The sequence below is a fragment of the Cottoperca gobio genome, chromosome 22, assembly GCF_900634415.1.
Source record: "Cottoperca gobio chromosome 22, fCotGob3.1, whole genome shotgun sequence".
Taxonomy (NCBI): domain Eukaryota; kingdom Metazoa; phylum Chordata; class Actinopteri; order Perciformes; family Bovichtidae; genus Cottoperca; species Cottoperca gobio.
Genome location: NC_041376.1, coordinates 5,202,511 through 5,226,111, shown reverse-complemented (window position 1 = coordinate 5,226,111; position 23,601 = coordinate 5,202,511). Strand labels below are relative to the sequence as shown.

Below are 23,601 nucleotides of genomic sequence, written 5' to 3'. Positions count from 1 at the left end.
TGGTGCGGGGAGCAGGGAGTGACTGTGACTCATCAGTTAAAAGGTTGAAGAGGCAGACAGACCTGGAGAGGTTGAGATGTAAATTGTGTTAAAGCAAATGTTAAAGAAGATAAATGAATATTACACATATTATGTTTCTATGTAGTTATATATATATATATATATATATATATATATATATATATATATATAATTGCTTATTATATATTTTTTTCCTTCAGTGCTGCTATTACTGAAGTCTTTTTCGTCCACGCCGTCTTCATTTCATCATTTCCGTTCTAATTGGAACTATTTGTCTTATTTATACCATTTCTATTTGTGTAGCATGGAGGAGCTACAACTGCATTTCATTGTGCAATCATCTATTGTGCAATAACAATAAAGTTGAACCTTGACTGATTTTGAAGCTCAAATATTCAATGATACAGAGACACTAACATGGAAGTGTCGTTTTTCATTTGTCTGGGTGAGATGTTATGCTGAACAGCAGCCACAAGTGACAATTACAGGATAATGCTAAATGCTCAAACCTACTGTAACTCTAGAAGAGTCATGTGTCTCTTATGTCAATCTAAAGTTTGATACATTTAGCTAACATTAGCCACCATAAGCCACTCAACATACCAGAGCATGTGAGGCTGTACAGTCGCAGGAGATTGCTATTTCTACTTTCAAATGTTAATTAGTCTGGCTTCAAAGACAGTTCTTGCATTTAAACCGTTTTCTGTTCTGCCTGATGGGACTTCCTTACTCCCTGTTTCTGTGTTTCTGTCTTTCCTCTCCTCCCTCCATCACTTTAATTTCACCCCAGCTTTCCCTGGGTCCCTGTAACTCTCTCACAATGCCCCTATTTCCCACTTAGTTTGACTTTTGACATATTACCTCCACTGAAGCATTACTCACCCAACCTCCACAACACCCCCCCTCCTCTGTCCCACCCTCCTTAACTTCCCTCCTTCCCTTGTGCTGACTTTATAAGTCAGCAGCCGTAACAGTTGGCTCAGTGTGAAGAGCTGTACATATAGTGAAGAGGGACAAGCTTGGGAAACTGTGTGACAAACACATCTAATATAAATACGTTTGTGATATTTTGAAAAAAGACAACACGTTCAGAGCTTCGTCATGCATGTGTGGCATGTGCTGTGTGTGCTTGGCTTCGTGGGTGCATCCTTGTGTGTGAATGAGGTTGAGTGTGAAGGGAACTACGCAGGCAACTCTGACAACGAGATCTCTCGGGACCAGCAGGAGGGTGAGTTTTGTTTATTTGTCCTTTTGTCTCTTTTGTTCCCCGTTTGTTTGAACAGATGTCTCATTGTGAAGAATTTTGTGCTCAGCTGCCATGCCACTAAAATAAATCGTACGTGCTTTGAGTAGGAATTCATGAAAGAACTTTGATTTATTAGCTTCCGAAGGTAAGTAAAGGTGTCCCGCAAGGGTTTGTACTTGGTCTTCTTTTTATTCACTACTATACCAACTGCCAGTCCATATTGTAATGTACATTTCTATGCAAATGATACCATCTTAAACCTTCAAAGAAGAGACTTGCATTGTATATTATAAATGTAAAAACCTCTACTGGAAAAACAAACTCGCTCTCTGATCACATCAAAATAGAGTAAATATAATGTCAGGTAATTTTAACTTAAGCAATAATGCATGTTCAAACAAAGCTAGGGAAAATTGGTTTTGAATACTATGACTTAATATTGAATGCTACATGTAGTTGTTTTCTTTAACGTGGAATGACTGTGTAGGTAAACTGTAGGTTGTTATGAATCTTAATGTGTTTATCTATGTTTATACTATATATTTAGTTGGTAACACTTGATAATACAACCTGGGATTTTCTGTATGAATCACGTACCAATACAATACTTATTGTTTCTTACTGGTACTTATACATTATAAAGTGTTACCAAATAGTTTTTTTAAATGTTGGTTATATTACGGGACTGTGTAACTAATGCATCTGTGTTGTTTGTTTACAGGGGGAACTCCAACCACACCATGCCAGCCTGCAGATGTCTCTCGCTGGGACAAGCTTTTCATTGCTCTGGAAGACTCTCACATGAGGCAGAACATGCTACTGGAGTCTCTGGAGCAATGCTGTGGAGGAACGGTTTCTCTCAGGACCCATGTGGAAAAGCTGGCTAAGGGGGCATGCATGCAGTGTCTACCCAGCCTGGAGTCAGCATGCAGGGCGCAAGCCGAGCAAGCGAGTGTCAGGCTGCAACATGGCCTGCTGGAGCTTCGCGAGCAGGGAGCGGAGAGGGAGAGGAGGTTAAACGTTACCTTGCATCAACTCCTGCACGGTGGCCACGAGGTGAATGCCCGGCTGAAGCAGCTCGAGGAAGGTAGAAGCCACAGAGTGGTACCATCAGGAGCTGCAGGCAGCGGGATGGGGCGCCAACCAACACCGAGACCTGGGGGATTTGGGGCATTAGCATTTGGCTTGGGGATGAAGCCATTCACATCCAGCTTGAAGGAGCAGGAAGTGACTTCCCCACTGGACATGGCCACAATGGAAAGGGCCCTGCTTTCCATAGCAACAGAGCTGCAGAGCGTTCACCTGCAGCTGAGCAGAGTGATGGAGTAGACAGGAACACTGAGGAAGGAGAGAGGGGACACATGAATTGCCCAGAGGGAAAAAATAATAATACAATAAAAGATGACTGGGGACACTACAGTAATAATGATTTTGCACATGCTTGGTTTTTAATGTTGTTTTTAAGGGGCCTTTTTTTGTAATTATGTGAGCTTGGTTTTGTCTGGTGACAATGAATTTAAATGTACCATAAATGTTGTGGGCTTACTACAATGAATAAAGACAATTTAAACAACCTGATCAGCCTCATGGAAAGGTTTCCTCCCTCCTCCCACACAGTTATAAACTCATTTTTAGAGCAGCATGCTTATATCTTATATCTTTAGGCACATACTTTCATTTGTCAGTGCACGTGCCAGAGTTTACACCACCACCACCTCAATGTTTGTGGTGGTGTCTGCAGATACAGAGAACCCGCAAGAAAGTGTGTCTGAGGTTTTGGATTGTGTTCAATTCAGGGCCGGCCTCTCCCACTCATTAGCTGCTTTAAGAGTGTCTGAATACAAAGAGGCCACTTTACAATGCTCAGGGTGTTTATGATTTATGAAACCCTGCCAGAGCTATTACTGCCACACACACACACACACACACACTCTCACACAAACAACCACATTAATTGTTATGAACGACACAATGGCTGGTGTTGCCTGGAGGTGCTTTATGTGTATTTTATAGTTCCTCTTTGATGCTCGTTGGTCCCAGATCACCTCTTCATTCATTTTTAAAGTACTTTTGTTTTGTGGAGTTTTGTTAGAGAAATTGGACACATGAGAAAGCATCATGAGGGAGAAAGAAAGAACACTGTAAACTGAGTTTGTAAGACATGACAACTGTGATGAAGAAGTGTTCAGATTCTTTACTTAAGTTTTTAAAGTATGTAAAAACACTACATTACAAGTATTATCAGCAAACTTTACTTAAGGTATCAAAGGTACTTATTCAGCAACAGAAAGACCCCGTTCTGTGATATATTGTTATTATACTATTCATAATGTTTACTGATTTATAAACCTGTAAGCAACATTTTTAATGTTGTAGCTGATCAAGTTATACATATTACGGTGGTTTTTATCTGTAACAAAACATCATACTTCATAAAGTGGTGACAGGTTTTGTGTGTCAAATATGTAACCTGCAGAATAACTATTAACTGCAGCTGTCAGTAGTGGAGTGAAACGTTTGGAGTAGCATAAAATAGAAGTAAAAGTACACAGATTGTGCTTGCCTAAATGTATGTAGTTATATTCACCACTGGGAAAAATAGAGCAACAAAGAACATTTGAACCGTATGTGATTTTAATTCAGCCCGTATTTATTTTTTACTAATGAAAAGTGTGTGTGTGTGTGTGTGTGTGTATGTGTGTGTGTGTGTGTGTGTGTGTGTGTGTGTGTGTGTGTGTGTGTGTGTGTGTGTGTGTGTATGTGTGTACTGCATCTTGTTAGGTGTGACACAAGAAAAAAAAAAGTCTTCAGATCTTGCCTGTATTGCTTCACTCGAATGCACTTATAAAGAAAGGTACACACACACACACACACACACACACACACACACACACACACACACACAGACACACACATACACACACACACATTCTTTTTAATGCGGGGGCTCTTGTGTTCATTAAAATCGGTGCAGTTTGTGTGAGGATTTTAGTGAATGGAAGCTTCGTCATGTTGGCGCTTCATTCATTTTTTAACACAGAAAAAGAGGAAAAAAAAGAAAGCAGGAGGCTAATGATGAGGAAAATAGAGGAGGAGAGGCCCAGAACATAAGAGTGACAGTGCTTATGTGTCTGACAGGTAGTTATCAGACATAATGACTGTTCCCCACACATGTTTTTATGGGCCAGCTGGCCAGAATACAGCACAATACCCAGCCACCATCAGCCTCACATTCTGCTCTGGCTTCCTCCTCTTTCATCTCTGTCATCTGCCATCGTTCTCCTTTCTCTCCTGCATCTTATCTGTATGCCAATCCCATCATCTTCTCTCTCTCTCTTCCCCCATTTATCTTCCCTCTGATTGTGTCCTGCTTCTCTCTCGCTTGCCTCCCAGCTCCTGTTTTTTCTCTTTCTCGCCAGCAGCCAAGTAGATGCCATCTATACTTCTATACTTGGACAACGCTCAGCTGGCTGGTTAATGTGACACACACACACACACACACACACACACACACACACACACACACACACACACACACACACACACACACACACACACACACACACACACACACACACACACACACACAGGCACACACACAGACACACACACACTCCTCAGGAGTTAAGGTACTGATTACAAGTGGTTCGAGAATGCATTGTATTCATCAGAGAGATTTTAATGTCACATCACATAGTCACTATAACAGACAACACAATATTGGCACTTTCTCAAAAGCAAAGAAGACAATACAAAATAGATAAAGCTCCAATAAACATTTAGCAGTCTCTTATGTACACTGGAATCAACCTCATGAAGAAGGGAATGAGGGGAAGACAAGGAGGAGTTGTGAAGAGGAGAGAAGAGATGTTTATTTGATGGGTGAGTCCAGAATCTCCTCATACTCTTCCCTTTGACGCCGCCCTCCCCCGCGAGCAGGTAGCAGCTTTATCGCCACCAGCCAACCGACGCTCAGGATGACCATCACGTTCCCAACGACCTCCGGAGCAGTGGGAGCCAACGGGAGCACGGCCAGATGCAGCAGCATGGCGACAGGTATCTCCAGACTCTGAGAGGCGGAGACCAGAGCCGGGTGGATTCGGGTGAGGGCGTGCGTCATCCCCAGAAAGGCTGCTACCGAGCAGGCAACCAGGCCCAGCACAAGGGCCCAGGCCGGGGCACTCATAGGCCAGGACCAGCCCTCCTGCAGCAGAGCCAAGGAGGCCGGGGCTAGCAGGCAGCCCGTCCAGCTTACTGTGAACAAAGCTGTGCCCACTCCCACCCTATCCTTCAGAGAACGATACCCAACCAGCGCCAGAGCCATCCACAGCCCCGCAAGAGCCGACAGAGACCAGCCGAACGCACCCCTCCAGAACGCAACCGGGTCAGTTGGTGAATCTGAATTGCTCTCGTCTGCTGTGGGAAGTAACACAAGTCCCAAACCACAGAGTCCCGCTGCAATGGCGATCCCATCAGCCAACCCTAGCCTCTCCTCCAGGAGCAGGAAGGCCAGGGTTGCTGACAGCGCCGTGGTTGCCAAACGCCAGGTCGTCGTGCCATTTCCAGGAGAGACGAAGGTTAGGGAGGAGTAGGCGCAGCACAGGGAGAGAGAGTAGGCGATGCCGTAACAGAGCAGACGTATACGGTAGCCCTGCGGTCCGAAAGGGTTCTCCCCCCTGTGCAGTGGTACCGCCACAGAGAGGAGCTGGACGATGGACCGAACCAAAAGCAGAAACAGGGGGCCCAGGCTGAAGCGTTCAGAGGCCAGGCGGGTCAAAACAATCAAACAGCCGTGAGCCAGCGCCGCACCGAGCAGCCCCACCCAGGTGAGCCGAGACGCAGACACAGACGCCTCCCCGAAACTGGCCAGCTGTTCCCCTACCCCTTTCCCGGACACCTTTGCCGCTCTGGCTCCCCCCTCGCTCCCATCTCCTCCCCCAGCAGCCTGAGGTTTGTTAGTTGTGTCCTTCTCTTTGTCTTTGGAGCCAAACAGAGTCAGACGCCACCTCTTGCTCTCCGTCAGCTGTTTCTTGTCTGACGTCTCCTCCAGGAAGGAGCCAAAGTCCTCAAAAGACGGAGCGTCATCGTAGCCCTCGTCCCCTGGTTGTGGGAAGTGTGTGTGTACTCCAGGTTGAGGGGAGTAAGGGGTGTGCGTGGCGTATTTGGCTGTGACGGTGTGAGGGTGGATCTTTACTCTCTTCTTGGAGCTGTTCAGGAGGTGAGTGGACTCCATTTTAAAGCTTCAGTGACAACAGACACCTGCGAGGGAAGAGACAGGACACTTTTAGAGCCAAACACAGGATATATTTTACACTCCTGCAAATCCTCTCTCTGCTTTCTCCCTCACGCTGTCCCTCTCTGGGATACCTCATATCTCATTTATCTTTAATATCCGAGATAATAAAAGCAGTGACTCACATCTCTCCATGTGCTCCACATGTTTGGCAGAGATCTGTCCGTCTAAGCAATCACCACTTTAATTGTTTTTTTCTGTTTGATGAGTTTGATGAGAGTTAAATTAATTTGATCAGAATCATACAGAACAATAATGCCAGAATAACAACTCTATTATCGCTCTTTTCACACTTCCTATATAACGTGACCTTCAAGGGTCGTTAGAGATTGTTGGCCATGACAGTTCTGCCTCATTTGTGTGTTATCGCTCTCAGTCTCTAACAATTAATTTCTCCCTCTATCTCTTTCTCTACCCCTAACTCAAGCTATACATTCAAGCAGGGAATATAAGACACATAAAGGTATTGTTCACATTTGAAGCCTGTCAAATCATTAGATATGTCAGCTTCTACATAAAAAAAAAGAACAGGAATATGAATCCCTCGTGCATCCTATGTCTCATCTAGTACCTCCTTCTCCACCATGTCCCTCCCCTGCTCCTCATCAGTCATTTCTCCATATCGTTAACTTTTCCCTTCAAGGTCCTGCTCCCCGGATGACTAACTTATAACCAATGTAGTAATAGCTCTCTGCAGCAGACCAATATGGCTATGCAGGTGCTGTACGGCACACACCCACTGCTGCATTTCAGGTTGTAAAACACTCAGCAGTCCACTAGTTTCTCTGGGAATGGGGAATACTTTCCCATGGCGTAATGTTTATTCATGTAAAGGCATTTGGAGCACAGTGCTCAGTCATTTCCCTATATATACCTGTCTCTACACACTCATTTTCACAATGACAATGCTAACATGCTGATGTTTAGCAGGTGTAATGTTTACCATGTTATCACTATCTTACTTTAACGTAGCGGTATGCGAACATTATATTGCATCTGCGGCTGATGGTAATGATGGTTAACGCCATTAGTTTTGCAGGTAAGTGTTTACGAACAAAGACATTGGACAAATTAAACATTTTTGAACTGATGGCAAAAGATGAAACGTTGAGGGATCGATTCACTAATCCATCCAAAGGTTTGTTAAGACACTCAAAAACACGATCAAGATCATCAGGTTACATCATTCTGCAACGATTAGCATCTGTACCAAATCTATCTGATAGTATCAGATTACAAATACAAAAAACTATTTTTAGTTTTATTATATGTCCCTGGTCTGACTGCCGTCGGCAAAGTAGAAAGCAGACAGTTTTGGCAGCTCACTGCTGTTACTAACATCGTTGGTGGTGCAGTCCTTTTGATTTGGGGGGGGAGGCTGTGAATTTGTGGCTGCCTATGTGGCCTTTACTCTCCCCGGAGATGTATTTCAGCCTGAAGTGCCCTTTTACAAATTACAACAGCTATAAGGGTCATGCTGGGAGTGCTGATAATGTTAAAGAGAGTATTTAATTTAATTACATATCTTTGAAAATATGGGTTTTGAGGAAACTACTAAATTAATTTCTTCTGAAATCACCCCCAACTTTAAAATTTGCCCTGCACTAAAATGATGAAGCGCAAATGTGAGTTGAACGAAACATGTGTCATGATTTCACAACTTCACAGCTGAATGAAGTAAAGGATGACCACAGGCATGAGTTTGCACTGATGACATTTGAGAAGTACTAGTAATTTACCATCCACAAAGGTTAGATGACATCCGATCTGCCGCTCTGTGCAAACACAAAGCATAAAGAGACCAGGATGTTCCAGTCTGACTCTTCTCCCTCTCAGTCTGTAGTATTTACTGATCAGGATTGATGCAGCCTGCCTCTGCAATGCTGCTGCTGCTTCCACTCTGCTGCTGCTCTAAAAATCTTGTTTCACACCTTATACAACCTAAAAGTGAGCCGCTATAACCGAACCTGCACTATGTGAGGAGTTCAAATGTTCTAAAATATGCTCTTCTGATGAAATCTGGCAGAATCTTTTTTTCTACCTGGTGTACATGCATCTTCTACTATATTTTATTTGAAAAGCAATACTTTCTTTAATACGAGCTGTTAATAGGCCAATCACTTAATGAATTGTACTCCTATACTGCTAATAATTGAACAGTCTGAAAGCCTCACACTGTTTATTTATTCAAAGTAAGATTAAGAAGAGCTAATACACTGCATAATGTATCATTCTGGAGGTAAATATAGTAGGCTATAGGTGTGTGTGTTCTTTGCTTAAGGGCATGTTATTATGTAAATCCATGCGTAGCCGGTGTGTGTTTAATGAGTGGGCGTCTGTATGAGAAGGGAGATGTTATTTTCAAGGTTATCAAGGTTCATTTGTGATGCGCCCCTGTGACGCCAGAGGGTTGAAGCAGACACACACACACACACACACACACACACACACACACACACACACACACACACACACACACACACACACACATCGGGGTATAACAGAAGGGTTAGCTCACATGTGTTGTCGCGTTTACATCATAAACCATCACAGTTGTGTTAGTCCTGACACTGTATGGCGTCCACACCTGCAGGGATTACGGTTCGATTCCCGCTCCAAGCATAAATTGACTTGTTGTTTTTTAAGCGACCACCAACACCACGTCTGTGTATGATGTTGTAACCTACAGTGACAGCGTGACCCATGACAAATTCTTGAATGGACAGAAGCGCGCGCTCGCTCACGCTCTGCATGCGCCCGCACATTGGCACACGGCAGCTCAATCAATGATCCTAGTCCTTACCAATTAGTGACCTGCTGTAATTTCGTGTTATTGCATAATATCGTCCAATCAATAAACCAACGGGCGGTTTATTTATAGCCTTAAAAAAAAGACTCCTCCGCCTCAACTCACCTGCTTTCCTGCGAACCAGCCGATCCCGCCGGGTTGAACTTCACTCTCGGTCAGCCTCAGTCATTTACCGAGCATCTCCAAAGCTCCATCACCTCTTTCTGGCCATATGTTCTTCTCCTTATTCTGCTGCGACAATCAATAGTCTCCTCAAGGGCACCGCGATACGCCTCAGCCCGGCCAGTGCGTTTTATGCGTCCTGCTGGCCGTCCATCTCACTCTGAGCACTGATACAGATGCTCCTCTAAAGCTTTCCCAAAGAGAGAGAGAGAGAGGAGGAGAGAGAAGGAGAAAAGGAGGGGGGCTAATCATAACGTCTGAGCATGCGTGACCTGATCTACTGAACACCAGCATGTTATCTGTCACCCCCACATAAATGCTCCTATAATGTACCTCCTGAGTGTGTATTAGTGTGTTTATCTAATTACAATATTTTCTTTTAAAGAAATAGATTTTTTTGGCACGGTGCTCAGACCCTCAAGGAACCCAATTTTAATGTGTAGCCTATTGTTTGTAGTGACGGGAATATGCACCATTAAGTTATAATATTTAAGCCAGGTCCTGCATTATTGCTTCATCTTGAGTGGCTCAGCCAAATACTTTCTTAATACCTTCGTTATGTAATATTGTACTGTGCTCTTATGGTAATGTATTTACGTGAAGGTGACAGGATAAGTACACAATGCACAGAGAGATTGTTGTGGTGGTGAAGGGGTGTCAATAGAGGCTTACAGCTCACAACATTTGGTCTCCACATTACTATATAATAAAATATAAGAATGTCAACATTATTTTCTGTACTATTGGTCCATGGCTGTTTTTCATGGTTTGGGCCAGGCCCCTTATTTCAAATAAAGGGAAATGTTATTGCTACACCATACAATGATATTTTAAACAATAGCGTGCCTCCAAATTTGCAGTGACAGTTTAGAGAAGGCTTTTTCCCCATGTGGAACAACTTGACTGACCTGCACAGAGACTTCAACTCCCTCCAACATCTGTGGGACGAACTGGGAAGAAGACTGCAAGCCAGTCCCCATCGTCCAACACCATTGGCTGAAACGACTAATGACTGGGAGAATATCTATGCCAGGTTCCATGGAAAAGATGAGGCTTTTATAGTAGCATGTTAGTGACAATAAGATGTCCACAATTATAGATGAGGGTAATGTGTGGGTGTCTGTTGACATGCTTTTATCCATGTAATGTAATGGTAAAAGTAACAAATGGTGAGGCACATGTTGAAGTAGTTTCTCCTCCACTGTCTGACTCACAAACACTACACTCTCACACATCTTTTTGCAACCTGACAGTAATTGCTTTGACATTTTTGAGCCATAACCTTATGTGCTCCACTCTGTCTCGAGCTGTATTAACCTTTGCCGAATGCAGAAGCAGTGGTTCCAGTGGAGCCTGACGTCTCCAGTGAGCATAAGATGAGAGGCGAAAGACGTCTCTTCATGCTCACCCAAATATATTTTGCTGACCGAAATACTAGAGGCAACACATATCAGTAACACTTTCTGGAACAACTAGTCTCTGTATTACATGCTTTTTCTTTTTCTATTCTGTGGTGTCTAAATGAGAGTGTGGGAAGGTTTCCTTGCCAACCAATTACACTTGGTGATTTCACTAATTAGAGCTCGAGAATGAGTAGTCGTCACCGTCAACAGTGTCGTTTTACACTTGAAAACAATTATGGATAATCTGCGCTGTAGACTATTATCTAGTTTTGACTATTGATGTGATTAGATAACTACAGCACCAAGCAAACTCTTGCCTCCTCACACATTAAGCAGACACAAAGCAATATTAGCATTCATTTGGATTCATGTTTCTGGCCACCTAACCTAACCCTTTAATCATTTCTTTCTCCTTACCTGCTAAACCAAAGCAAACTGAACCAAAACAGTAAAGCTGTGGCTCACAAAACCAAATCAATGAGCTCATGTTGCAGACGCAGAACAATTATATGTAGAAAGTATTAATAAGTGCAGTTTTAAGTTGCTGAAGCAATACCATGTGACTGAGAAATGCAATTCTTGCACTGCAGAGATAAAACTTGGAACCTGCAACTCTATAAAAACTGAACAAATGTTTAACGCTAATTAAACAAAGCCATCCATTTAAAACCCGTTATCAACGAGCAACGTATTGCCAATGCAACAATGCGTTCTAAATCTGGTGTCTAGTTGGAACATGCTGGAATACAACAGGGATTATGGATGTTTCATTTTGCAGATTTTTAAGATGGAGCTCAAAAAGTACCTTGCTCTTTCAGAATACAGAATTTGATCTTATTCTCGGGAGCCTTAAAAATCACGAACGGCACTGTTCGTATCGGGGATGTCAGACTCTAAATGTACACTATTTATTTATTCAACACAACCGGGTGATGTTGTCTCATAATCGCCCTGGAAATGCTGCCAACATTGGCTGTTAAAAATGAGGTCAATATGGTCAAATGGTATACTGTAATAATGGCACACTATCCCTGGGACTATGTAAGAGAGTGGCCATGCTCTTCAGAGAGAGAATTTAACTTTCTTTCTTTTCTTTCTTTCTTTCTTTCTTCTTTCTTTCTTTCTTTCTTTCTTTCTTCTTTCTTTCTTTCTTTCGTCTGAGGGCAGGGGCGGGAGGGCGGGCGGGAAGGAGGGAGGGAGGGAGGGGGGGGGGAGGGGCGGGAGGGAGGGAGGGGAGGGAGGGAGGGAGGGCAGGCAGGCGGGGGGAGGCGGCGGGAAGAGGGAGGGAGGGCGGGAGGGGAGGGCGGCGGGAGGGGAGGGCGGGAGGGCGGGCGGGAGGGAGGGCGGGCGGGCGAGGAGGGCGGGCAGGCAGGGAGGGCGGGCGGGAGTGCGGTCGGGAGGGCAGGGGAGGGAGGGAGGCGGGCTTTCTTTCGGAGGGCGGTCAGCGGGCGGGGAGGGCGGAAGGAAGGAGGCGGGAGGGGCGGGAGGGAGGAGGGAGGGGGAGGTAAAGGGAGGGAGGGCGGGAGGCGGGCGGGGAGGGAGGGAGGGAGGGAGGGAAGGCGGCGGGAGGGCGGGGGGGGCAGGGGGGGGGGGAGGGGGGGGGGAGGGGCGGTGGAGGGCGGGCGAGGCTTTCGGGCGGAGGTAGGGCTTTCGGGATGGAGGCTTCGGGCGGGAAGGCTGGATTGTGGGGGGGGGTCTTTCTTTTCTTTCGTTCTGTTCTTTCGGTCGGGATTTCTTTCGGGCTGGCTTGGCGGTCTGGCATTCTTCTTTCAGGCGTTCGGTTTTTTCGTCGGGCAGGTTGGCTTTTCGGGCTTTCGGGATTTCGGGCGGGAGGGGTTCTTTCTGTCATTCTGTCTTTCTTTCATTCTTATTCTTTCTTTCTTTCTTTCATTCTTTCTTTTCTTTCTTTCTTTCATTCTTTCTTTCTTTCTTTCTTTTCTTTTCTTTCTTTCTTTCTTTTCTTTCTTTCTTTCATTCTTTCACCAATGCATTTGCTTTATGCTATTTCTCTGAGGATGAGGAGGAATATCTAGTGTTTCCATGGTTACGGTGAATAAGAGTGCATCGGACCCATCTATTTAGGGCACTGTTCAAATCCCACCGTCTCCTCTGCGGGCCAGCTTTTGGGTAATAGCTTCATCGTCTGGAAGGTCCAGCCTCCGGGGAGGAGTTGGTGACATGCTGTGATAAGAATATGCTAAAGGAAGCAGAGATGAGCTGACAGCAGGGAAGGAAGTGGGGAAGGAGGGAGGGAAAAGCAAAGGATGAGCGCGGTGTAGTGGAGAGGAGTATGGAGAGAGTATGGGAGAGGCAGAGAGGTTTTTTCATGAATTCAAGCACATGTGAGAACCAAAATCAAGAAGCTCTCTGTACTGCCTGCCTCTCTCGCTCCATCCCTGGCATGGATGAAATGAATTATAGAGTATGGGTTTTTTTCTTTTAGCATCTTTCCCTATCTGCTGCTGTGTGATTTCCTGTGTGAATCTTTCCTCCTCAATCTGCATCTCAGACACACACTATCTATTTCTGCTTTCACTTATTCTCACTCACATTAGCACATGTAGGTTGGGTAGTTTCTCTGCCAACTTCACACTTATTTGACACAGAAGGCCTCGTGAATCTCAGTCTGTCAGTCACATATTACCATTCATGGACATTGCATTTCAATTCTAACAGTTTAAATAACCGTTCTTTGGTGTTTTGTAGAATGAGAAACAGAAAGTATTGACCGATATAGATCTCAATTACTATTCCTCGCACTATTGCAGGGTTATTAAATAGGTCTGTTTTGGGCGTTCAGTGTTTATGGACTATAAACAGGATATCATTATTCAAAGCTTGGGTCCCTGGATGTCTGAGCGCTTGTTCTCATTAAAGCAGGAGCTGATGAGAGCAGAAATAAGTGAACCGCAGCCACAGACAGGACACATTCATCACCGGGTAGGAACAAGGGAGTCAAAAAAGAAAGGTGGAAAAAAATCTCTGTTGGGATGAAGATGGGGGTAAAATGAGGATCTTCTACAGAAATTAGGAGCCTGGGCTGCGTGTGTGTTCCGGTGTGGGAGGTGGATGTGACGGACGATGACTGTCGGGTTCACAAAGTGAGGTTGTGATAGACTGTGATGCAGATAATATACTGTAGCACTCCACCTCTCATGCATTTTGTATTTCCACAGTGGTGGATAGGAAGAGAGAGGGGAAGGGGGGGGGGGAGAGGCGAGAGGGGATTGGAGGGAAAGAGTCAGAAATGGGGGTGTCAGAGAGGAGTGAAAACGCTGCAAGCAAGGTCAGAGGGAATTAAAAATAGAACAGGCGTAGAACTACCACGTAATGTCTCTCTGTTAGCCAACAGCCCCAGAGATGAGAACGAACCTTTATTGCATAACTGTCAATACGTCAACTGAGAAATGAAATAACGAGAGAAGGTTTTGAAATGAGCCGTCATCAAAGCACCTTTGCTGGCCCCCCCAGGGCCTGTGTTTCCCCACAGATGTAAATGTTTTCCACTGCTCTTGAGCGATAACCTGTGATTACCTTGACAGTATAAAAAGGCTCTGCTGCGCCGATCAGACAGCCCCTGTTGCCATGGTTGCAGCCCCAGGAAAAGTTTTTAAGAATAAGGTGGATGCTGTGATTAAGCGCGTTGTGTCTGTGCATCCACGCATGGCCATGTGTGAGTGTGTAGCCCATATTGTAAACCCGGAGTGTCTCAAAATCTGCATTGAAACTTTCAAAACTAGGCCAACGGCAGCACTGACACGGATCCAGACGGTGTGATGCAGACACCGTGTGGAAGTCTACTGGTTATGTAACTCAACACTGCACCATGCACGCTTAAAAAGTAAGGTGGAGTTTCAAAGAAATGCCTTCAGTGAGCTTAAATACCTGGGCAAGTGTCTGCAAAAGGAGTGTTATTGTTAAGGATGTTGGCTCAAAGGAAAGGTGTGAAAATCTTAAAACCCACAGTAGAACACTGCAATATGATGCAACACCCTGCACAGGCAGCCCTATTTTGTCTGAGCATGGTTGAAAAAAGAAAATGCAGAAGACAACGAGAGGATAACCAGCCAGACAGTATCACAAGTGGTGGCATGTAGTGTTTGTCTTCTGGTGAGTGCCTGTGGGCTGAATTGTGAAATCACATGGATCTAAAAATAATGAGAGAATGCAACATTACTCAGAGGTTATATATATATATATATATATATATGCAGAATTATAAATGTATATATTATTTATGTGTTTATGAATGTATGTTTATTTCATCAGACATCACTGCTGCAAGTCAATATGTGTAAATGTCTTCAATTTAGAGCATACAGTATATTAATTACTGCATAATGTGAGTCAACAGGCAGAAGGTACAGCACGGGTTATATCTGGGCTCAAATGTGATATATTGTCCCGGAGGTGCAATGTACATTATCTGTCCAAAATAAAAATGCATGTTCATCGATTCGAACCTTGGTGAAGAAACAATTTGAGTTGTAAATAAAATAATGTGAATACAAAAGACAGAATTGTGTGCAAAAGATTGCTGCAGAACACAGATAAGATGATACAAAGAAAAAGAGATATTGTGCCATCCCATCAGTAACACTCTGACAGGCACTGCCTCGCAAAATCATCAATTTCTGTTACTGGTGTTTATTTATTTTCTGTTTTTCTGCACAAAGACATTCGGATAATCTCTGCATGCTGCTGCTCTGTCCCAGAATCTGTGTGCTGGTGATCTCAGAACTGAGGATACAATACATTTGCTCTTGCATACAATGTAATTTGGTTGGTCCATTTTCTCAATGGACTTTTTGAGAATTAGAGAAGAAATTATTAATATTATTTTTTACTTTTTTTCCAGCATTATTAATCATGTAACCTAATTTTAAAAAAAAAGCTACTGATAAGCACATCACATAAGAGAATTGATCTGGAGAAAAGCTTTTTCTGCAGCTGACGTCTGACCTCAATAAAATAAGAGAAATGAGAAAATATGTTTATTTTTTGTTGTTGTTGTTGTTATTATTATGTGAATCCACAAAGAACCTCAAGACAACAGAATGTGAATTATTCCACTAGTTTGGATCTCCAGAGCAGTTGAGCGGATGTCGATGGTGGCCGAGACTTTCACTGAAGGGGCCTCCAGCGAAGCACTCGACCAAATGTCTCCAGACAGTTTCTCACGTGTGAATAAGTGAAGTGAGTATATTTATTCAGCAAACAACAGAACAGATCTGTATCTTTGGAATTACACAGATATGATGAGGATTATTATATTCAGATATTATTTATATTATGCGTAGGGGTTTTTTTTTTTTAGGAGGGAAACAGAAAATAAAAATATTTTCAATATATTTTTTCATTTGTTTTGTCAAAACATACACTCATAATTCCAGTTTTACAAAATGTTTCTCTGAGGATTATTTAAAAGGACTTTTGTTTTGGGTTTTTGTTTCGTCATCGTTTCATACACATGGCACCTTTAAAACAGCAAACATTAGAGCATAATAATGTCTGAATATGTGTGTGCGTGTGTGTGTGTGTGCGTGTGTGTGTGTGTGTGTGTGTGCTTGTGTGTGTGTGTGGATGTGTGTGTATTTGTTTTTGCAAAAATAACCCAGAGGGGAAGCTCTGGCTGCAGCATTTATGGGGAAAACGTGCTGTTGCTATGGCAAACAACAGTGCGTTCGACAGATGAAACACCGCCAAGTGTGTGTCTGCGTCACTGCCTTATCTAATACAAAGGCTTTTTTTTTAAATACACAAATAATGTTTTGTTTTATGCACTCTCACACTTACACACATAATGCAGGAGTTTGATATCTACCTAATGACTCTCAAGCGGGGCAAATGTAATTTACTAAAGCCATTGCTTTCTTTTTCTTTCTCTGTCTCTCTCTTTAGGCAGTACTGAGCAGGAGTGAGTAATGTGAGCACATCCAGGCTCTGTAATTGGGTTTATGCACGTCCAATTTCAGCCCAAGGAACTCATGGAGACAAATGGCATAGGAGTTTGCTCATGTGCACACACAGACACTCACTCGTTTCTTTTTCTTTCTCTGTCTAAAGTAAAGAGGCAGAGATGAAACACGAGGGGGGAAGAGGGAGCAGCAACATCAAAGGTCAAAGGTCATTAATGCACTGACATGTGAGTGACTTTGTTTGTTTTGTTCAGCCACTTCTTGTTAAGTTTGCTAATATTCATCTAAATAAAACTTAGTATTTCCATAGAAAGTTTATTAGAGCTGCAAAAATGTGTCGATTAATTGATTGGTTGATTGAAATAAAGTTTTGATAATTAATTAAAGGTTTCAATCATTTTTTTTTAGCAAAGTTACCAAACATTTTCTGCTTCCAGCTTCTCCAATGTGAAAGTTTTGCTGCTTTTCTTTGTCATATATGATAGTAAATCAAATTGATTTAGGTTTTGGACTGTTGGTTGGACAAAACAAAATATTTTCAACTACTTTTTGACATTTGATCATTAAACGATTAATCGAGAAAATAATCCACAGATGAATCGATATTGAAATGATCGTTAGTAGCAGTCATATGGTTCATACATGTAATTTATAACATATCAGAAGGAGCTTTTTGGCAAAGAATGTGTACACATGCAATTTAAGTTGCACTTACGTACAGGAAGATACAAGTACAGCTAGAGACAAGGTTAAGAAAGCAACAAAACAGGTACAAATAAACATAGAACTATTATGTGCATATAAGTAGGTGAAACACACTTGGTGTATATGTAAATATATATATATATACATATATATATATATATATATATATATATATATATATATATATAGGCCTCTATAAAGCAACAACATACAATTTCTATATACAAGTGAAGAGTTTCTGTAAATTGTAAACAAATACAAATAGTGCCAAGGAATAAATATTTAAATATCATATCAGTGTATCTTTAAATCTCGTATAGTATTACTTAAGGAGTTTGTGATGTATTTAAACTCTTGCATTATATTTGAATTTCCTGCTGTAATGTGTGTATATAATATAAAGTAATCAGTAATGTTTTATGGTGTTTTTGATACTGTACACTGTTTATAGTTATTTGGATATAAGATAATGCTTTATTAGTCCCACAGTGGGGATATGTGCAGTGTTACAGCAGCAAATGGGTATATTGCAATAACAAGAAGCATAAGTGCAAAAGCAAAATAATAAATAAAGTAAACAGTAGAAAGCTAAATATAATAAATAGATAGTTTAATTGTTATTGCACAGTTTATATACCGTGCAATATAAATTATATTGAAATGTGAATTCAACCGTATAAAGTTTTAGACAGTTCTGTCAAAATAATAATTGAACTGAGAGAAAAGGGGGGGGGGGGGGTGGTCTCTGTGCTCCGATGCGCGTCCCCGTGAGTGTTATGCTGGCGGGGTCTTGCGGTCCCTCCCTTCCCAATGCTCGCCCCCCGAGGCGCGTGTCCGCCGCGGCCCGGTGTGTCCGCCAGGGGGCAGCTGTGTCTCGGTCTGAGGCTGCGCCGCTCCCGCTGCATCACAGAGAGGAAAATACCACCAGATGGCGGTTTAGGATTGCTGCTCTTCTCTCAAGGCGCGGTTCCGCTCGCACGGCCAATTTTCAATATTAAAATACGCACGATATTAAAACGATAATCGATTTATTATTTCGGAAGGTGATAATCGATTCGGCGATGTTCGCTAAAGGTGAGTGTCTTGTGTTTTTGTCGTGTTTTGTGCGGTGGGAAGGGAGACGGAGCACAGATTAAAGATGGTGGACACAGACAGGGAAGACTGGTTGGATGGGGGATGGGCGTTAGCGGCTAACGGAGGTGAATGTGCTTTCTCTCTCTTTCCCCAGTTACATTATAGCCTAGCAGAGCTGTTAGCTTGCGAGCTAGCCCCCAAAATTTCGCCAAGACAACTTGCTAGAGGGGCAAGTGTGCTGTCTGCAGCGCTATGCTGTTAAAGCCACCAATTTCCATCCGGCTCTTGAGTTTGGCTTGTCAACAAATAAAAAGCCATGCGGTGTGACGTGTTTTCTTTGCTCTTTTTGCAAGACAAGAATCAGAGCATCACCTTCTCTCATTTGCACAGCCGTATTATGATCGTTACGTTACAGTATTGCCCTCTTGCCGTGCGGTGCTTTCTTTGGTTTGGTTTGTCATCAACGCAAATGCCACGTTGACGTTGTTGTTATCAACCCCTGCCAGTTTTTTTTTTTGCTTTATTGGTGCACAATGTGAGATATATATATATATATATATATATATATGAACGTGTTTTTATAGTAGCTACTTTTTCCCCTTCCTCTTGTGTCAACATCAGCATCACACAGCTCCTTCTTTGCCTTCAAGTTTTTCAGAGAAGTGGTGACTTTTCACACGGCTAATGAACGTGTTGCTTTAAAAAAAAAATGAATGACAGCACGTGAATGCTTTAAAGAAATATATGTTTGCAAGGATGGACTCCGTGCATGATACACAATATTATTATGGCGCTCCTTTCCCCTCTTCCCGCCCCCTTCTTTGCGGGAAGCAGGCAACACTGAGCGGGGAAACATGAGTCACATTAAGGGGGATGGGCTCCATCAGCCAGCCAGCCCTACACCTCCTATACAGGCTCCAATTCTGGCCGTCACTCCCCTCTCACACTGACCTGTGTGCAGAGCAGTTAGGGATAGATCATAGTGGGTCAGAGGGCCTCCTCGCTGTGTGCATGAATCTCAGATTGTTGCATAACCGCTTTGTTTACAGTCAGCCATGTGATTTTTCTTGCAAGCTGTCTTGGATTGCTATCTGCAGCCCTCTTTGCCTGCCAACTTATCTTCTATTATCACTCAGTGTTTCCTCTCCATACTGCACAAGCCATATTTAATTAATCCTGCAGAAGTTAAGCAATGCATGTTTAACATTGGCGGGGTAATTGCAGTTGCATTGATGATGGCTCTCTTAGAAATGGTTTTATTCCTGTTGAGCTGTTGACATTTCATTTTAATAAATGGCTGCTGAAAATACATTATCTGCGAGTGTGATCTGCTAATTAGAATATTTGGCCTAATTAATTTTGAAGTGGCAAACATTTCCATAACCATATTTTGAAAGCACATGTAACATGTAGCCTCTTTGCATAAACATATACCATCCTCTGTCATGATGTATCTATTTTTATATCACAATATCCATATATTTCGTGACAATTCTTCTGCATCATCATTGGGAAACATTTCATTGATAAGATGAACAGATAGGATTGTTCGCTTTTGGCGACTTCATAAAGTACTTCATAACAATGATGCAACAATCATATTAAAAAGCAATGATTGCTATAAGACGTCATGCTCATTGATTGACAGCATTGCTGAACAATAGTCTAATACACCCAGGGATGTTGAAGGGAACGGGTACCCTTTTATTGTTGACACATTTATATTATCTTTTAATTTTCATATAAGGAATACCCCATATATTTACTCATAGGAACAATCTCATTGCTGCAGTCCAGATATTATTTATTTATTTTGACTTCATGCTATATTCATGTGCATTAGGGCAACTTGATACAACAGCCTCTGTTGTTGTTGCCATTTGGTCTGTTGTACAGCATTGCTAAGTGTTAACCAAAACCAAACCTCATACGTAACATTTAATTTAGGTGACCTACCCAGAGACACCTGTCCCTCCCCAAAAATGTATTTTTGTGTTTTATTATGTCACCCTTTCAAAACGTAGCGTGGAAACACAACTGAGGGTGTGACTTTATTAGAAACTTTGCCGGAACGGTGTCGTCACGTACGAAAGATCAGATTTGAATGCAGTTCAGTTTGGAAACGTTTAGTGTCGACTTCCAGGTGACTTGGTTAGCTGGAAATATCTTGGGTGAGCTTTTACTGCATCATCATGATCCTTTGGTGTGATATATATATGTATATGTGTCATTCGAGATCACACACACACACACACACACACACACACACACACACACACACACACACACACACAGTGACCTTTGCCCTTCTTCCACGTAAAGAGTCACAGCAGGCTTTATGTTTTGATGCCAGAGCACAGTCACAAGTATAGTAAACACATCCATTATGGAACACCCAGATTGCTGGTTTATATATTGATATTAGGGATCTATGTCGTTGGTCTGATGCCATACAGAAGCACTCTGTGTGTTTGGCTTGTGTTGAATAAATAACTCTTTGGACAAGATACTCGAAAGCCGTTTTATGCCTGCAGAAAATAAACACAGTTTTCATTTGATTTATATAGCAGTCTGTTCTTGCCCTGGGGCTTGGGAACGAGACCGTTTGAGGCTGACACGCTGCTGGCATTTCTTGCACAACCTGATGTGAAGAAAGTGTCATTGTATAAACCTTTAGATCACACTGAGGGTTAAAAGAAATGGTGAATAATCGCCCCTCCTTCCTCTGTCCCTTGATTTGCTTGGCTGTTTGCCCTGGCTCTTCCCATAATAAGCCTATAAAGGCCTGAGAATCACATAATGGTTTCTATTAGTAGTACACGTACTGTAGTTTGTTGTCGTTTTAAAAGTAATAATGGGGTAGCAATGGTATTTGCGTTGAGAATAATTGGTTCTTCTGTTAAGAAAAGCAAATGGCATGTTCATATGCTGCAAAGAAAGTCTATTTTACAAATCCTAATGAAAGCAATATACTGTATGTCTTGATTGTTTCAAACTTAAAGCTATAACGGTGAATCTCTTAAGACGATGAAGAGCAGAGCTTTTGCCATATAGTAGTTACTAAGCTCTCGACGCTCAAGTGCAGTGGGCTTTTTGTTAGAGCCATATGCTTATAATGATACAGCTCAGGAGATTATGTAATGGAGTTTGAAATGTGTCAAAGCCTATTACCCAGCAACCTTGATTCAAGATGTGAGATATAGAAAGAACAATATTTCCCGGTCGATCAGCCTTTGGCGGTTTTCAGCAGTTAGAGGAATGTCAAACAAATACGCCCTCATTAGTTTGTTTTAATCTATGTTTATTAATATATTTAGCATTTAACACATCTGCAATCAGTGGAGCTAACTGTGAGAAGCACAGTGATTAGAGATGATTCCCTTTTTAATAACTCTGTTATCAACATAATAGAATAAGGCGGATATACAGCTGCATTTGGTCCAATGTTTTAAAGGCATTTGACATACCAGCAGTACTATACTATAGAATAACGCGTGTATTGTTTGCTGAAATTACTCAAGCATATATGCATTTTACATCACGTTTCTTTGTGGAATACAGTGATCCAGTAGTGCGGGTCTTTTCTTCTCCAGGACGGCCCAGAAGCCTGTTCATGTTAATATGCAAACAGAGCTGCGTAACACTTTCTGAAAGAGTTTTGTCACCTGTGGGACAATGTGTAAGAAATGGCAGAATTTAAACTTAAAACAATGAACATTATCAACCGAGTGTGAAGAGGTAACAGTGTTGGCATCATGTCAAAGACGTCTCTGTGTCTGTGCTGCAGAGATATCTACTGAAATTAGCATGCTAACTGGCTAGCGCCGAGCCGTCCACTGTGTAATACCACTTGTTCCTCTAGAGGCGATAGTGAGTCACTGTAAGCGCAGACTTGGGTCTTGTCAACATTACATCCCTGATCCCTGCACGTGTTGATAGTTTGTTTTGATTAAATCAAAAGTGGAGAAAGAGAAAAGCTTGTGCGTCTGTACCAAAGTTGTAAAGAAGAAGCAGAATACACATGCAACAACACAAACATTACTTTAAACACATTGTATGCACTGAAATGAGTGAAAATACCAACTTAACTTTGAACACCAAGTTATTATTTTTGACCCTTCTTGAAAGCCGGACAAATTGAATTGTTGACATAGCTCTTGTTTGTCACATAGTGTTACTTGCAGATTAATTTGCAACCCGTACACAACATGTATCATTTATTATTTTTGCTGCAGCCTCATTACACAGGCATGAGAGTGATGATTCTGACTATTGATTCTGACCTTTTTTAAGCCATTGCACTTGAACAGAAAGCTCAGACACCATTAAGTTAAATATTGATTGTTTGGAAGCCACACGAGCTGCTCGTGGATTAACTCTCAGTAATTAGGAGAGGTGCATGTTTGGTGGTATGATGCGACTGTCACTGTTTAGTTTTTTGTTGAAGTAATTAAATACAATGCCATTCATTCTTCATACACACATTTTTATCAGTCACAGTTATCAATAGTTTGTTAGTGGCAGCATATAAAACAAACTTGGCAATCATAGATTTTCTGCATTCAAATACCCTCCCCAAGGGCTCAGTAACTCAAAGACGACAACAAGGATACTGTGTGTGTGTGTGTGTGTGTGTGTGTGTGTGTGTGTGTGTGTGTGTGTGTGTGTGTGTGTGTGTGTGTGTGTGTGTGTGTGTGTGTGTGTGTGTGTGTGTGTGTGTGTGAGTGAGTGAGTGAGTGAGTGTGATCTTATTTCAATACAGCCTATCAAATCTCACATAAGGGCGGCAGTAGGGAACCGGAGGGTCGCCAGGTTCAAGTCCCCCAAATGGGCCAAGTATGGTGGACTGGTACTTTGAGAGGCACTGCCGAGGTGCTCTTGAGCAAGGCACCGGACCATCACACTGCTCCCCGGGTGCCCATAATATAATAGCTCCCCACTGCTCCTAATACTAGGATGGGTTAAATGCA

General features: G+C 42.5%; 3 protein-coding genes across 3 annotated transcripts in view; 2 read left to right on the top strand and 1 right to left on the bottom strand.

Annotated features, from left to right (window-relative positions):
* The first annotated feature begins 1,018 nt into the window (after positions 1-1,018).
* LOC115027176 (pentraxin-related protein PTX3-like) lies at positions 1,019-2,823 on the top strand. Its single transcript, XM_029460296.1, has 2 exons — positions 1,019-1,249; positions 1,989-2,823. Exons 1-2 carry the CDS (start codon positions 1,123-1,125, stop codon positions 2,594-2,596), a joined length of 735 nt encoding a protein of 244 aa, XP_029316156.1. The 5' UTR covers positions 1,019-1,122; the 3' UTR covers positions 2,597-2,823.
* A 2,100-nt stretch (positions 2,824-4,923) lies between these two features.
* LOC115027418 (solute carrier family 35 member G2-like) lies at positions 4,924-9,708 on the bottom strand. Its single transcript, XM_029460753.1, has 2 exons — positions 9,475-9,708; positions 4,924-6,526 (listed from the first exon to the last, which is right to left on the bottom strand). The coding sequence occupies exon 2, from the start codon at positions 6,498-6,500 to the stop codon at positions 5,139-5,141; it is 1,362 nt and encodes a 453-aa protein (XP_029316613.1). The 5' UTR covers positions 6,501-6,526; positions 9,475-9,708; the 3' UTR covers positions 4,924-5,138.
* Positions 9,709-18,451: 8,743 nt separating this feature from the next.
* Positions 18,452-23,601, top strand: part of stag1a (STAG1 cohesin complex component a) — a 39,054-nt gene continuing 33,904 nt past the window's right edge. The window contains exon 1 of the mRNA XM_029460858.1: positions 18,452-18,631. The gene's annotated coding sequence lies outside the window, so the exon portion shown is untranslated. The remainder of the gene's footprint in view (positions 18,632-23,601) is intronic.

Coding starts and splice junctions, on each gene's coding strand:
- LOC115027176 (XM_029460296.1), top strand. CDS start 1,123: ATGCATGTGTGGCATGTGCTGTGTGTGCTTGGCTTCGTGGGTGCATCC. Junction 1,250..1,988: donor CTCTCGGGACCAGCAGGAGG/GTGAGTTTTGTT, acceptor GTTTGTTTACAG/GGGGAACTCCAACCACACCA.
- LOC115027418 (XM_029460753.1), bottom strand. CDS start 6,500: ATGGAGTCCACTCACCTCCTGAACAGCTCCAAGAAGAGAGTAAAGATC.